The sequence below is a fragment of the Panthera pardus genome, unplaced genomic scaffold, assembly GCF_024362965.1.
Source record: "Panthera pardus isolate Hobbes unplaced genomic scaffold, ASM2436296v1 HiC_scaffold_12, whole genome shotgun sequence".
Taxonomy (NCBI): domain Eukaryota; kingdom Metazoa; phylum Chordata; class Mammalia; order Carnivora; family Felidae; genus Panthera; species Panthera pardus.
Genome location: NW_026526677.1, coordinates 48,003,514 through 48,015,729, shown reverse-complemented (window position 1 = coordinate 48,015,729; position 12,216 = coordinate 48,003,514). Strand labels below are relative to the sequence as shown.

The 12,216-nt window shown below is 40.1% G+C and overlaps 1 protein-coding gene across 1 annotated transcript in view; it reads left to right on the top strand.

The window, feature by feature from the left end:
* CTR9 (CTR9 homolog, Paf1/RNA polymerase II complex component) overlaps positions 1-11,840 on the top strand; it is a 28,272-nt gene extending 16,432 nt beyond the window's left edge. The window contains exons 13-25 of the mRNA XM_019456316.2: positions 149-237; positions 731-916; positions 1,026-1,113; positions 1,737-1,885; positions 3,634-3,750; positions 3,906-4,051; positions 5,218-5,289; positions 5,758-5,893; positions 6,044-6,190; positions 6,537-6,694; positions 7,752-7,848; positions 8,080-8,192; positions 10,762-11,840. Of these exons, the coding sequence (XP_019311861.2) occupies positions 149-237; positions 731-916; positions 1,026-1,113; positions 1,737-1,885; positions 3,634-3,750; positions 3,906-4,051; positions 5,218-5,289; positions 5,758-5,893; positions 6,044-6,190; positions 6,537-6,694; positions 7,752-7,848; positions 8,080-8,192; positions 10,762-11,182 (1,919 nt within the window). The 3' untranslated portion in view covers positions 11,183-11,840. The remainder of the gene's footprint in view (positions 1-148; positions 238-730; positions 917-1,025; positions 1,114-1,736; positions 1,886-3,633; positions 3,751-3,905; positions 4,052-5,217; positions 5,290-5,757; positions 5,894-6,043; positions 6,191-6,536; positions 6,695-7,751; positions 7,849-8,079; positions 8,193-10,761) is intronic.
* The last annotated feature ends 376 nt before the right edge of the window (positions 11,841-12,216 follow it).

The following is a 12,216-nucleotide window of genomic DNA, read 5'->3' as shown; positions in this document are numbered from 1 at the left end:
GTGCTCAATTTTCTTTACCTGTGGGATTTTTCTGTTCGTTGTGTGAATGTATTAACAAAAATCAATCATTTCAAAAGTATGGCTTTAAAATTATGGTCTTTTATAGATAATATTTTAAACGTAAAAACTTTTAAATGTATATTTTTAGGCTATCTGCGCCTTGGAGCCATGGCTAGAGATAAAGGAAATTTTTATGAGGCTTCAGATTGGTTTAAGGAAGCTCTTCAGATTAATCAGGTTGGTCATATTAACTCTTAGGTTTGAAAAACAATTATTTCACCTTTTCTCCCTAGATTTTCATTTTAATGGCTATCATTTCTCTAATATCTTGACATCACCCTATTTTATTTACTTGTTGAAGATACTATAGTGTAGAAGTTATGTAAACTTTTTGATTGTTAGCCACAGAAATAGATTTTACATCATAGTTGAGTATACACACGTGTGTATGCAACAACTAAAATGAAGGTTTTGCAAATCTTTATGTACCGTTGCCATGTGCAGTACACTGGCATTATTCTATATTCCATTCCATCTATATTCCATTCTGTTGCATTTCTTATGCTGATAACTACACGCTAAAGTGATTTTACAATTCATTAATCCATCCCCACTCTCAATTTGTAAATGTGGCTTGTAAACCTCTTTGGTAATCAGCTATTGTGGAAAGGTGATTAATGTCTCTGAATCCAAATTACAGATTTTGTTTCTTTTTATATGTGTGTTTCAGGACCATCCAGATGCTTGGTCTTTGATTGGCAATCTTCATTTAGCAAAACAAGAATGGGGTCCGGGACAGAAGAAATTTGAGAGAATATTAAAACAACCATCTACACAGAGTGACACTTACTCTATGCTGGCCCTTGGCAACGTCTGGCTCCAGACTTTGCATCAGCCCACCCGAGATCGAGAAAAGGTAATTTGTTTTTGTCCCTTATTTTTTTTTTCTCTTTGTATCTTTAAAACAAAACTGACACTTGATTCCTGTTTGAATTTTGTTTTATAATGTATGTTTCTTTTTATAGGAAAAGCGTCACCAAGATCGTGCCCTGGCCATCTACAAACAAGTGCTCAGAAATGACGCGAAGAATCTGTATGCTGCTAATGGCATAGGTGATTATAAGACACGGGCATCTGTAGTGATTTGTGAAATGAATGCTTTCAGAGGAATGTTTGTAGATCATAATTTCTCCCTAAATATAATAAATGAAGTTGTATTAAAATAGGGCTTTTAGTGGCTTTTCTGGCTACAACTAGAAAATTCTTTTTTTTTTTTTTTAATTTAAAAAAAATTTTGTTTTTTATTTATTTTTGAGAGAGTATGAATGGGAGAGGAACAGAGAGAGGGAGACACAGAATCCAAAGCAGGCTCCAGGCTCTGAGGTGTCAGTACAGAGCCCGACACAGGGCTGGAACCCATGAACCATGAGATCATGACCCAAGCCAAAGTTGGATGCTTAATTGACTGAGCCTCCCAGGCGCCCCTTAATTTTTTTTTAATGTTTATTTATTTTGGAGAGAGAAACAGAGTGTGAGTTGGGGAGGGACAGAGATAGACGGAGACACAGAACTCGAAGCAGGCTCCAGGTCTAAGCTGTCGGCACAGAGCCCGACATGGGGCTTAAACCCATGAACCATGAATTCATGACCTGAGCCGAAGTTGGATGCTTAACTGAGCCATGCAAGCGCCCTTACAGTTAGAAAATTCTTAAATGTGAACCTTTTTATAATTTTAGGAGCTGTTTTGGCCCACAAAGGATATTTTCGCGAAGCTCGTGATGTATTTGCCCAAGTAAGAGAAGCAACAGCAGATATCAGTGATGTGTGGTTGAACCTAGCACACATCTATGTGGAACAGAAGCAATATATTAGTGCCGTTCAGATGGTAATGTCTTATCGTTCAAGATATTTTTGTATTGTGTTCATTGTTTAAGTTTATTTACTTAGAACAAGCTGGGGAGGGGCAGAGAGAGAGAATCCCAGGCAGTCTCCACACTGCCAGTGCAGAGCCCATTGTAGGCCTCGAACTCATGAACCGTGAGATCATGACCTGAGCTAAAATCTGGAGTCAGACATTCAACTGACTGAGCCAGCCAGGCGCCCCTATTGTGTTCATTATTGAGCAGATGTTTTCTTAACCTTTCTGGCCCTCTCATGGAGCTGCATGCTATTTCTTGTGATACTGTGTCTATTCACAGGCTTATCATCATATAATGTTAAGGCCAGTCTTTGGTGTCTAGACAGAGATACAAGTCCTGGTTCCACCCCTAATTGCATGCCTTGGGCAAAGGACATTCTCTCTGAGCCAGTTTCCCATTTATGAAGTGGAGATCAGGTACCTTAAATTCACAGAATTGTGTAAACATCCAGTACGAAAAGTACTAGACACCATACTTGGCACTAACGTACTAGTATATCAGTAAATACCCAAAAAGTAGGATTTAATATTTGTTTGCTTGTTTTACATTCTTCTTTCTCAGTTGGGAAAACTGAGTTTCAGAAAAGTTAAATGACATTTTAAAAAGAAAAAAACTCCATGGGGATTAGTTTTTATCACTATAGAATTTTGTTAGGCCTTTCATATTTATGGAGTGCTTGAATTTAAAGAGTCATATTTAGCATCTAGCGGTGCCTGGCTGGCTCAGTCGGTAAAGCATATGACCCTTGATCTCGAGGTAATGAGTTCAAGCCCTATGTTGGATGTGGAGGTTACTTAAAAATAAAATCTTAAAACAAATACTTAGCATCTATAGCATATTCAAAAGTAAAAACGTCCTTAGGATCTATGGGAAATACTATGATAAAAAAAAAAAAAGGTTCTTATCAGAGGTAGATGACAAGGGCAGGCCAGGCTCCTTGCAGTGGTTAACCTTTTTTCTAAGGAGAGTGGATATTATTATCAAATTCAGAATATTTGAAAGGTACTAGCCACAAGGATTTATAGGACCCAGACTGCATATGGTAGTCTCAGAGGTTGTGGTTTTGGAGGTGGGCCTTCCTGTTCTGCAGAATGATAAAGTTGCCTTTTAAAAATGCAAGTTAATTACTAGGGATATTCAGGGGGAAACTCTTTAACCATCTTCCGTGAAAAAGAGCTTACTTATGACAAGATATGATCCATGGTCAAAAAGTGAAGTGTTCATGACAAAATTGACACCAGTATTGCCATATATTGGTTTTATAAGAAAATTTTAACAGCCAGAACTGTGAAACTTCTCATGCTCATTGCCAGTAGGTCCCATCAATCCTAAAGAAAGGTGGTAGAGAGTATAGCCCAAAGGAACAGGGTATGTAACTTTTAATAAGTTGTCAGTAAGCTTGTCCATAGCTTTTATTGCCAGAGATATGAAAAAAGCCATCCAATCTATCCTTTCAGTATTGGTCCAAGTTTCAAATGGAAAAACTATTTTGAGTATCTAGTTGTTGTTGTTGTTGTTTTTATCAGCTTTTTGTGTTGTGAAAACCTATCCTGGTGAATGTCTAAAATCATTCTCAAATTATTCTTTGAAATTAACCATTCAAAGGGTTAAAACACCTTTTCACGTAGCTTTAAAATTGCTTGAAATCTTGTTACACAATGACAATATCATTTAATCCTTGTTGTATTTTAATTAACTTTTTGTTTTGTTATAGTATGAAAACTGCCTCAGAAAGTTCTATAAGCACCAGAACACTGAAGTTGTACTGTATTTGGCTCGGGCACTCTTCAAGTGTGGCAAGTTACAGGAATGCAAACAGACTTTGCTAAAGGTGAAAAGGAGAACTCCTTATTCTCACTTAATTCTATGCTGCGTTACATACTTTTATTCTATTTTATGCATGTTTGTATACCTAACATTATATTTGAATAAACTTCTTTTCTTGTCATTAGATTATATGAAATATTTGCTGTTTTTTACCTACAGGCTAGACATGTGGCGCCCAGTGATACAGTACTTATGTTTAATGTGGCCTTGGTCCTGCAGAGACTAGCTACCTCTGTTCTGAAAGATGAAAAGAGTAATCTGAAGGAAGTACTTAATGCTGTGAAAGAACTGGAGCTTGCACATAGGTAAAGATTTTGTAGAAACAACTTTTGAAATGCTTTGTTTCTTTAAATTCGTTTGTCTCATACAGTACTGAAAATCACTTCCCTGAAGTGATCTCTACTAGAAGCAGTCCAGTGGTTTTTAAGCCAAAGCAGGTGGCTGCCACCAGGTGGCGCCAAACTGTGACCAGGACCCTGCCAGACTTGGGTGGTGTAGTGTCCCCTAGAACTGGCTGGCTAGTTTTGCAAGCTTGCCCTAAATTTTCATTAATCTGACAGTAATATTACCCAGAATTTTGCACACTTGAAACTTTTAGACTCCACTTATGTTGGTTTTACTACTTATACTGCTGTGTCTTTTCATGGAATATTAATTTTCATTGAGCTAAGATTAAGGCCTGTCCTCTTAAATATTGAATGGGTTTCTGCACTGAGCTCAAAATTTATGTACTTTTTACGGGATTTATTTGTAATTCTGTGCGTGGTAAAATCAAAACTTGGTATCTCTTCAGGTTTTGTCTAACCTTATTTAAAGTCTTATAAAAGCATTTCTTGCCTCACCTGGTAGACTAAGTGCCTTTATGGCATACACCTCCTAACCCACATGTGGACGTATTTAGTAAATACAGTGTTTAGTTACATATTGGCTGCATGAACTGATTTTGGGTTATTTGTGAATTTACTGATGATATTAAATATGACTACTTATCTTCATGAACTTGTTTTTTATTAAACATATTGAGTGCTACTTTGATGAGAGTCTTTTTAAGTAGGTCTCATATATAATTTTCTTATTGAGATAGCCTTTCATGTATCAAATAGGTTCATGTAAGCCAATCAATACATAAACCTTTTCTCAGACTATTTTTGTAGAGCAGATTAAAAATCTAAAGAGCCAGGGCACCTGGGTGGCTCAGTCGGTTGAACATCCAAAGTGATCTCGGCTCAGGTCATGGTCCTTGTGGTTTGTGGGACTGAGTCCCACGTCAGGCTCTGTGCTGAGAGTGCAGAGCCTGCTTGGCATTTTCCGTCTCCCTCTCTCTCTCTCTGTCCCTCCCTTGCTCATGCGTTCTCTCTCCCCCTCTCTCAAAATAAATAAACATTTAAAAAGTAACAAAATAAAAATCTAAAGGGCCTGTTTCATTATAATTTTTTTTCAGTGAAGTATTTTATTTTCTCATTCCATTTAGATACTTCAGTTACTTGAGTAAAGTGGGAGATAAAATGAGATTCGATTTGGCCCTTGCTGCTACAGAAGCCAGGTAATGTTACTACTTATGGAAGGTGACTTCAGGTAAAGCAGTGATGTCGATGTACACTGGGTGGCCTTCCAGGGGTCGGTCTTTCCCACTTGTCTGTGAGACTCCCCAGCCTGGACAAAGTCTTTTTTCCAAGGGTCCTTTCAGGAAATAAGACAAAATCAATTTAGTACAAGTACTAAAATTGTGTGGGGAAAATACTTTCTATCTGTTTTCACTCTTTGATTCACATGTGAAGATAATGTTGAAAATGTATCTGTGATTGGAGAGGACACTTATAATTTGGAAAATTACCAAAGTTGACAGTATTGACTTATGAGAAACTAAGTTAATTTTGCTAATTAAAATATCCCATAAATATCTGCTAATTATCTGGCTCTCTAGCTTGTGTAAGGAAAACAGATCCTCTGAGTTTTTGAGCAAAAAATGTACTAGCTACATTCATGTTTCTCTAAATCTGGAATGTTGTAGGCAGTGCTCTGACTTACTGAGCCAGGCCCAGTACCATGTCGCCCGGGCACGTAAACAAGATGAAGAAGAAAGGGAGTTACGGGCCAAACAAGAACAAGAAAAGGAACTGTTAAGGCAGAAACTTCTTAAAGAACAGGTATTTATTGTGTTTTCAGTTATACTAGAATTCAAGAATGGTGTGCACACACACGTCCGCCTTGCATGTTAAAGAAGTCCTTCTGCTGGTATTCGTGATATTTTTTCGACATTTTGATGCAGTTTCTTCCTACTCTTTTTTTCCTCATAGGAAGAGAAACGTCTCAGAGAAAAAGAAGAGCAAAAGAAACTTTTAGAACAGCGGGCCCAGTATGTTGAGAAGACCAAAAATATTCTTATGTTTACTGGAGAGACCGAAGCAACAAAAGAAAAGAAAAGAGGAGGTGGTGGTGGACGGGTAAGATGTGACTATATTTCAGAAGTGAATATAATTGGCTCTGGTTACTCAGTGCTTAGTCCTTAGCTTTGACCTCCTCCTTTGCTAAGAGGCAGTCTTCCAACACAGTGCTTTATATGGTATTATTTGGAAATGCATTCCAGTGTTAGCTCCGTACTTGGACCTGGTGGTGACCTAAGCCACTTGAGCCATTCACCCTAATTAGAAGTCTTCAAAATATGGGTCTCACCCACCACCCCTCCCATGCAACTTGATAAAAGATCCTTCGTTTGTCAAATGGCTGATAGGATCTGACCTCATTCCACCAGCCAGGCGAGAACTGATTATAGTCTTGTTTGGATTGCAGCGTTCTAAAAAGGGAGGAGAGTTTGATGAATTTGTCAACGACGATACTGACGATGACCTGCCTATATCCAAGAAGAAGAAGAGAAGAAAGGGCAGTGGTAGTGAACAAGAAGGGGAAGATGAGGAAGGTGGTGAAAGAAAGAAGAAAAAGAGGAGAAGGTATTATCAATATGTTGTGAATATATTTATTGGAAAACGTGTGCAATTCAGAATGAGAAAACCTGCGGTGCCCATGCTATCCATGTGCAATCTTAGAAAAGTCACCAAGCCTCAGTTTCCTTTGTGTAAAATGTAATAGTGATGCCCACCTCAAGTTTTGCTAGATGTGTGAATTAATGTGAAAGAAGGGCCTTTTATTTTTTTATTTTATTTTTGTTTTAAGTTTGTTTGTTTGTTTGTTTTGAGAGAGAGTATGCATATGCATGCACGTGCAAACAGGGAAGGTGCTGAGAGAGAGGAAAGAATCCCGAGCAGGCTCTGTGCTGTCTGTACAGAGCCCAACTTGGGGCTCGAACTCACAAACCACAGGATCATGATCTGAGCCAAAATTGGAAGTCAGACATTCAACCAACTAAGCCACCCAGGCGCCCCTGAGAGAAGGACCTTCTAATCTTCTTGGTGCCATTTGCTATTAAGATAAATGGTGCCCCGCCCATCTCTCACCGGAGGTGCCCCTGAGCTGTCCCGTTCCTCACTTGTGGTGCTTCCCTGTCCAGGAACCTCCAGTTGGCTCTGTTAGCAAGGCCTGTTCTTCCCACCCCTGGCTGACTACTTGGGGAAGAACCTAATGAATTCGTTCTGACATGGACCTGTTAAATGGAAGCTATGATCGGACATCAGCAGGCCTGGAATGAGTAGCTGGCAAGGAAGGAAGAAGAGAGGAAAGATGTGAGATCAGGAGCCTGGGTCTTTTCTCCCATCCTCTGTCCCTCCACCAAGTACAAGATTCAGGCTTATCTTAGATGAATAAGAGGACTCAACAGAGACTAAATTATTTGGTGGACATTGCATAAATACATGGTTCTTGCAGACTCCTGAGCTGTGTGCAGCAGTTGTAAATTATGGCCTCTGCCCTTGACGAATGTTCAGTATGGTTGAGGATAGCCCAATAGAGAATAGCATTCAGAATGAATAATATTTTGATGACAAAGTAGTCTTAGACCTTCTAGGCATGAGTGAATCTTGACAGACTTTCTCTTGTTGTTCACTCTTGAAGACCTCCAAAGGGAGAAGAAGGATCTGATGACGAGGAAACAGAAAATGGCCCCAAACCAAAAAAGCGACGTCCGCCAAAAGCAGAGAAGAAGAAGGCTGTAAGTTTATAATACTGTGTGGTTTTTATGTACTGCTGTAGGCACAAAGGCTTGCCCTACACAAGCATGTATTCTTCCCCTGCAGTTTCTTCAAACACAAATGCTTCTTTTTGAAGTGTGTTGGTTGCTATTTGTTATCATCACACTGCAAACTAAGTTTAACAAGATGTCCTAACGTAATGCAACCTAGGAATCGTGATTAATCTGCTATGTCTGATCTTCTTTCTGTAGCCCAAGCCAGAGCGTCTGCCTCCTTCAATGAAGGGAAAAATAAAATCCAAAGCCATAATATCATCAAGCGATGATTCTTCAGATGAAGATAAACTTAAAATTGCTGATGAAGGGTATGAATTTTTCCCTTAGCGTATTCTTTTTTTTTTTTTTTTTTAATGTTTATTTATTTATTTTGAGAGAGAGAGAGAGGATGCAAGCGGGAGAGGGTGAGAGAGAGAGAATCCCAGGCAGGTTCAGCACTATCAGCACAGAGCCAGACGCACGGCTTGAACTCCTGAACCAAACTGTGAGATCATGACCCAAGCCAAAACCAAGAGTCGGACGCTTAACTGACTGAACCACCCAGGCACCCCTCCCTTAGTGCGTTCTTTTAATGAAAGATAAGAATGGTCACTGTGCCAAAATGTCTTCCCTCCAGCTTCTTAGAATCTCTGAGGTGGAAGAAACCTTAGCACACCTCTTAATCTAACCCTGTCGTTTTGTCCTGTCACATGTTTTTCCCTCAGAGAAGAAAACCTATTTTGAAATCTCATTTCTCCATGGATATTAGGTAAAATTTCCTGGATGGTATCCTTCTAAATGAATTGTCTCACTTTCCTACACTTACCAAACTGGCTAAAACTGTTATGAGTAGCCTGATCCTGGTCATGTGGAAATGGGACTTTCTTGACCATTTCCTCCCTTGTAGGGCAGTGCTGACTCAGCTGTGCCTGCTCCATGAGGGACTTCTCCTAGACTGCTTGGCCACTACTCTCCTTTAGCTTATGGCACACCTGGAGAAGCAGTATTGATTTTACTTGTCCTAAACTTGTTCCTCAAGCTGGAGGTTCCCCAGCTTGGGATAATGCTATCCCATCCCATGTATTTCTCCTGATGGCTATCATTTCATTCATTTGTTCAACAGTCATTTGAATGTCCATTAAGAATTCCATGAGATAGTGTGCTGAGTGCTTGGGGATGCAGAGGAAAAAGTCCTAGACTCTGGCTTCAGAGAATGTGTGCTTTAGAAGCAGTGAAGTGTAACATAAACAAAAAGCCACATTATAGTGGGATAGGTACTGTCACTTATGGTTTTGTATATTGCTCTCCAGGGTCCATACCTAATCTGGAGTTGAGGGGAGGGTTGTAAGAGACTTGTTTTGTAAAAGAAAGGCTGTTTGAGTTGAATCTTGGAAGAAGAATGGAGTGCTGGTTGGTTAGAGGTGAGCAGTTAGCAAGTTGAGAGAACTAAGGGTAACAGTGGGGCTGCTGGCCCCATAGGTAACGATCTCTAGGGAGGCATCTGTAAAGACTTGCAGTTCCTTTTTTCTCTGAAGACACTGGCTGACACACATTGGGGTTGCTTTGCCCTTGCCCACAGTGTTACCCTGGTCAGTGGTAAAAGACGAGCATGAGCAGAGCAGTGAAATGTATGGTTTTAGAATGAGCATTGTTAAAATGTGTAGGCAGAAAGGTCCATGTGAGAGGCTGAGCTGCTGTCAAACTATGAGGTCAAGGCCAAGTTGATTTGAGCCATTTGCATCAGTTAAACTTGATCCTGAGTGTCACGAAGTGTTTGCTTATTTGGCCAGGTGGAATGGTGGGAATTGGACCCAGGAGGCCCACTGGCCTTTAGTATATATAGGGAATGAATGTAGTGTCTTCCTCTTACTCACTCTTCATACCCACTCAGGGTGACCGGAGTTACATATTGTATGTGTAACAATATGTTACAGATTCTCAGGTTTGTTACAATATGTTACATTCTCAGATTTAAGCACCAAGAGCCTTCCTTCAGTCATGTGAAGATGATTTCATTTCTGAACAGAAGAATGTATTATGTCTCCTTCGCCCTTTTTAGACTGAACCCTGTGCCATTTCATATTCCTTTCCATGGAATCCAAAACTGAGGAATATGCCACAGGGGAAGTATGTTCTCCTGTCCAGAGCTCTGGGGGGTGAGCAGCTGTCACCACAGTTATGGGAATGTTCTTTCCTCCAGAGCCTCCAGAAAGCCAAGATTTCCTGGGTGCCACCACCATATCAAGCATAGGTACAAGTCCCATTCCCTTTAACCCATCAACTGATAAGTAGAGGGGAACTCAGGGCAAAAGTAAGTGAGCTACAGAAGCCTTTCAGCCCTGGCTTCTTATCTTGAGTAAGACTCACCCTGGTGGAGGGCACGAGTGCAGCAGCAAATCCTAGATAGAAATGGTGCCTTTGCTCTTCAGGTATCTGATAGGACAGGGAAGAGTCCCAGTCATCCAGCCTTGGGAGATGGTTAATTCTTCAGAGTCCCTACAGCCAAGCAAAATCCTAGGTTTCACTTCTGCTATGAATTTGCTTATAAAGATAAATGTAGCCCTTCCTTTTCATAATTTTATGTATGAACTTGAGAAGTGCTTCATTCTGATGAAAGGTGCCTGATAGAACCCAGTGAGAGTCCTCCTTTACTATTTAAATGCTGTGTCATAACTAAAGTGCCTTATTTTTTCTTTTTAATCCTTTTTGATTGTGAAATCTATCAAATTTACAAAACAGAACACAAAACAAATATCACAAAGTGAACACCAGAGTTAACACCCTCCACATCAAGAGATAGAATATTAAATGCCCTTATTTGTTTAGAAAACATTCTCCACTTGTCAAGGCTCCCGTTAGCCCAAATCCTGGTGTCTAACCAGTGCTTGTCTTTGCCAGACATCACCGCAACAGCAACAGCGACTCCGACGAGGGTGAACGGCGGAAGAAACGTGCCTCTTCGGACAGCGATTCTGATGAGAACCAGAACAAGTCTGGCAGCGAGGCCGGCAGTCCCCGGAGGCCCCGAAGACAGCAGTCAGATGAGGATTCAGACAGTGACCAGCCAGCCAGAAAGAGAAGGCCCTCGGGTTCTGAACAGTCTGACAACGAATCTGTGCAGTCTGGGAGAAGCCGCTCTGGAGGTTCTGAGATGGACTCTCGCCCGGCTTCTCCAAGTGCCGAGTCAGACCACGATTCCGAGAGAGGATCTGATAACGAGGGCTCTGGCCAAGGCTCTGGAAATGAATCAGAACCAGAGGGATCCAACAATGAGGCCTCGGATCGGGGCTCAGAACATGGATCAGATGATAGCGACTAGGTTTTATTTCATAAATAAGCTTCATCTCTGGAGGAAACTTTTTTAATATATGAAAGCTGTGACAGAAACGCTTCAGATGTTTAGTCAAACAATTGTGAAATTTTTCCTAAGGCAGTTTTTTTTTCTACCCATTTGTATATTACTAAGCCCCAAGAGGTATTTCCTGCGCTAAAGTCCAGTATCTGAGTCTCTTGAGCAAGTGAAGAATGTGACTGTTCCTCGTTGCGGTACAGTTCTACCTGTCATGTGTGAAAACCACAGGAAGAATAAACCCAGATGCTAAATCATTCCTACAGAGGTTTGGCTGAAACTGGCAGAGACGTCTCCTCATCTTCGTACGTTAAGCAGCATACTGTTTTGGTTTTTATTGCAGTCTTTGACCAAGTGGTGCAGGCAACTTGGTGTTCATGTCTTTGTTCCATTTTAAGTTTAGATTGAGAATATTTTTATTTTCTGGAGGAGGAAGTATCTACTGTATAATGGCACCAAAGTACAAGTGAAAGGAAGGTTTTCTCCAATAGTGTAACACTGCAGCCGTGTAGATAAAAACCACAGATACGTAATTTGTTAGGTTGACTAAGATGTGGACAAATGCTTTTCTGTTAGTAGAATGCAAAGACCTACATACGTCACACAATAAAATTCTCTTACCAACTTTTATGGGACATCGTGTCATTTTTATTTGCTCAGTATGTTTGTGTATGAAAATTTAGCAGTAAATAAACTATGCAAATATTTGGAAGAACCTGAACTAGGCTGAAGGTTGTTTACTCAAAACTTTACAAATTTTTTTTAAAAGATTTTATTTTTAAGTAATCTCTCGACCCAACTTGGGGCTCAAACTCACAAGATCAAGAGTCTCATGGTCTACCGACTGAGCCACCCAGGTGCCCCGAAACTTTTATAATTCTTTATAGATTGTGGACTTTTTTTTTAAGATGCAAGCAAACTAAGGTACTCATTTGTATTTGTATTTTCAATAATTCAGTGATTAACAGTTTGACTAACATTTTTTATGTTGCACTGTATAGTTT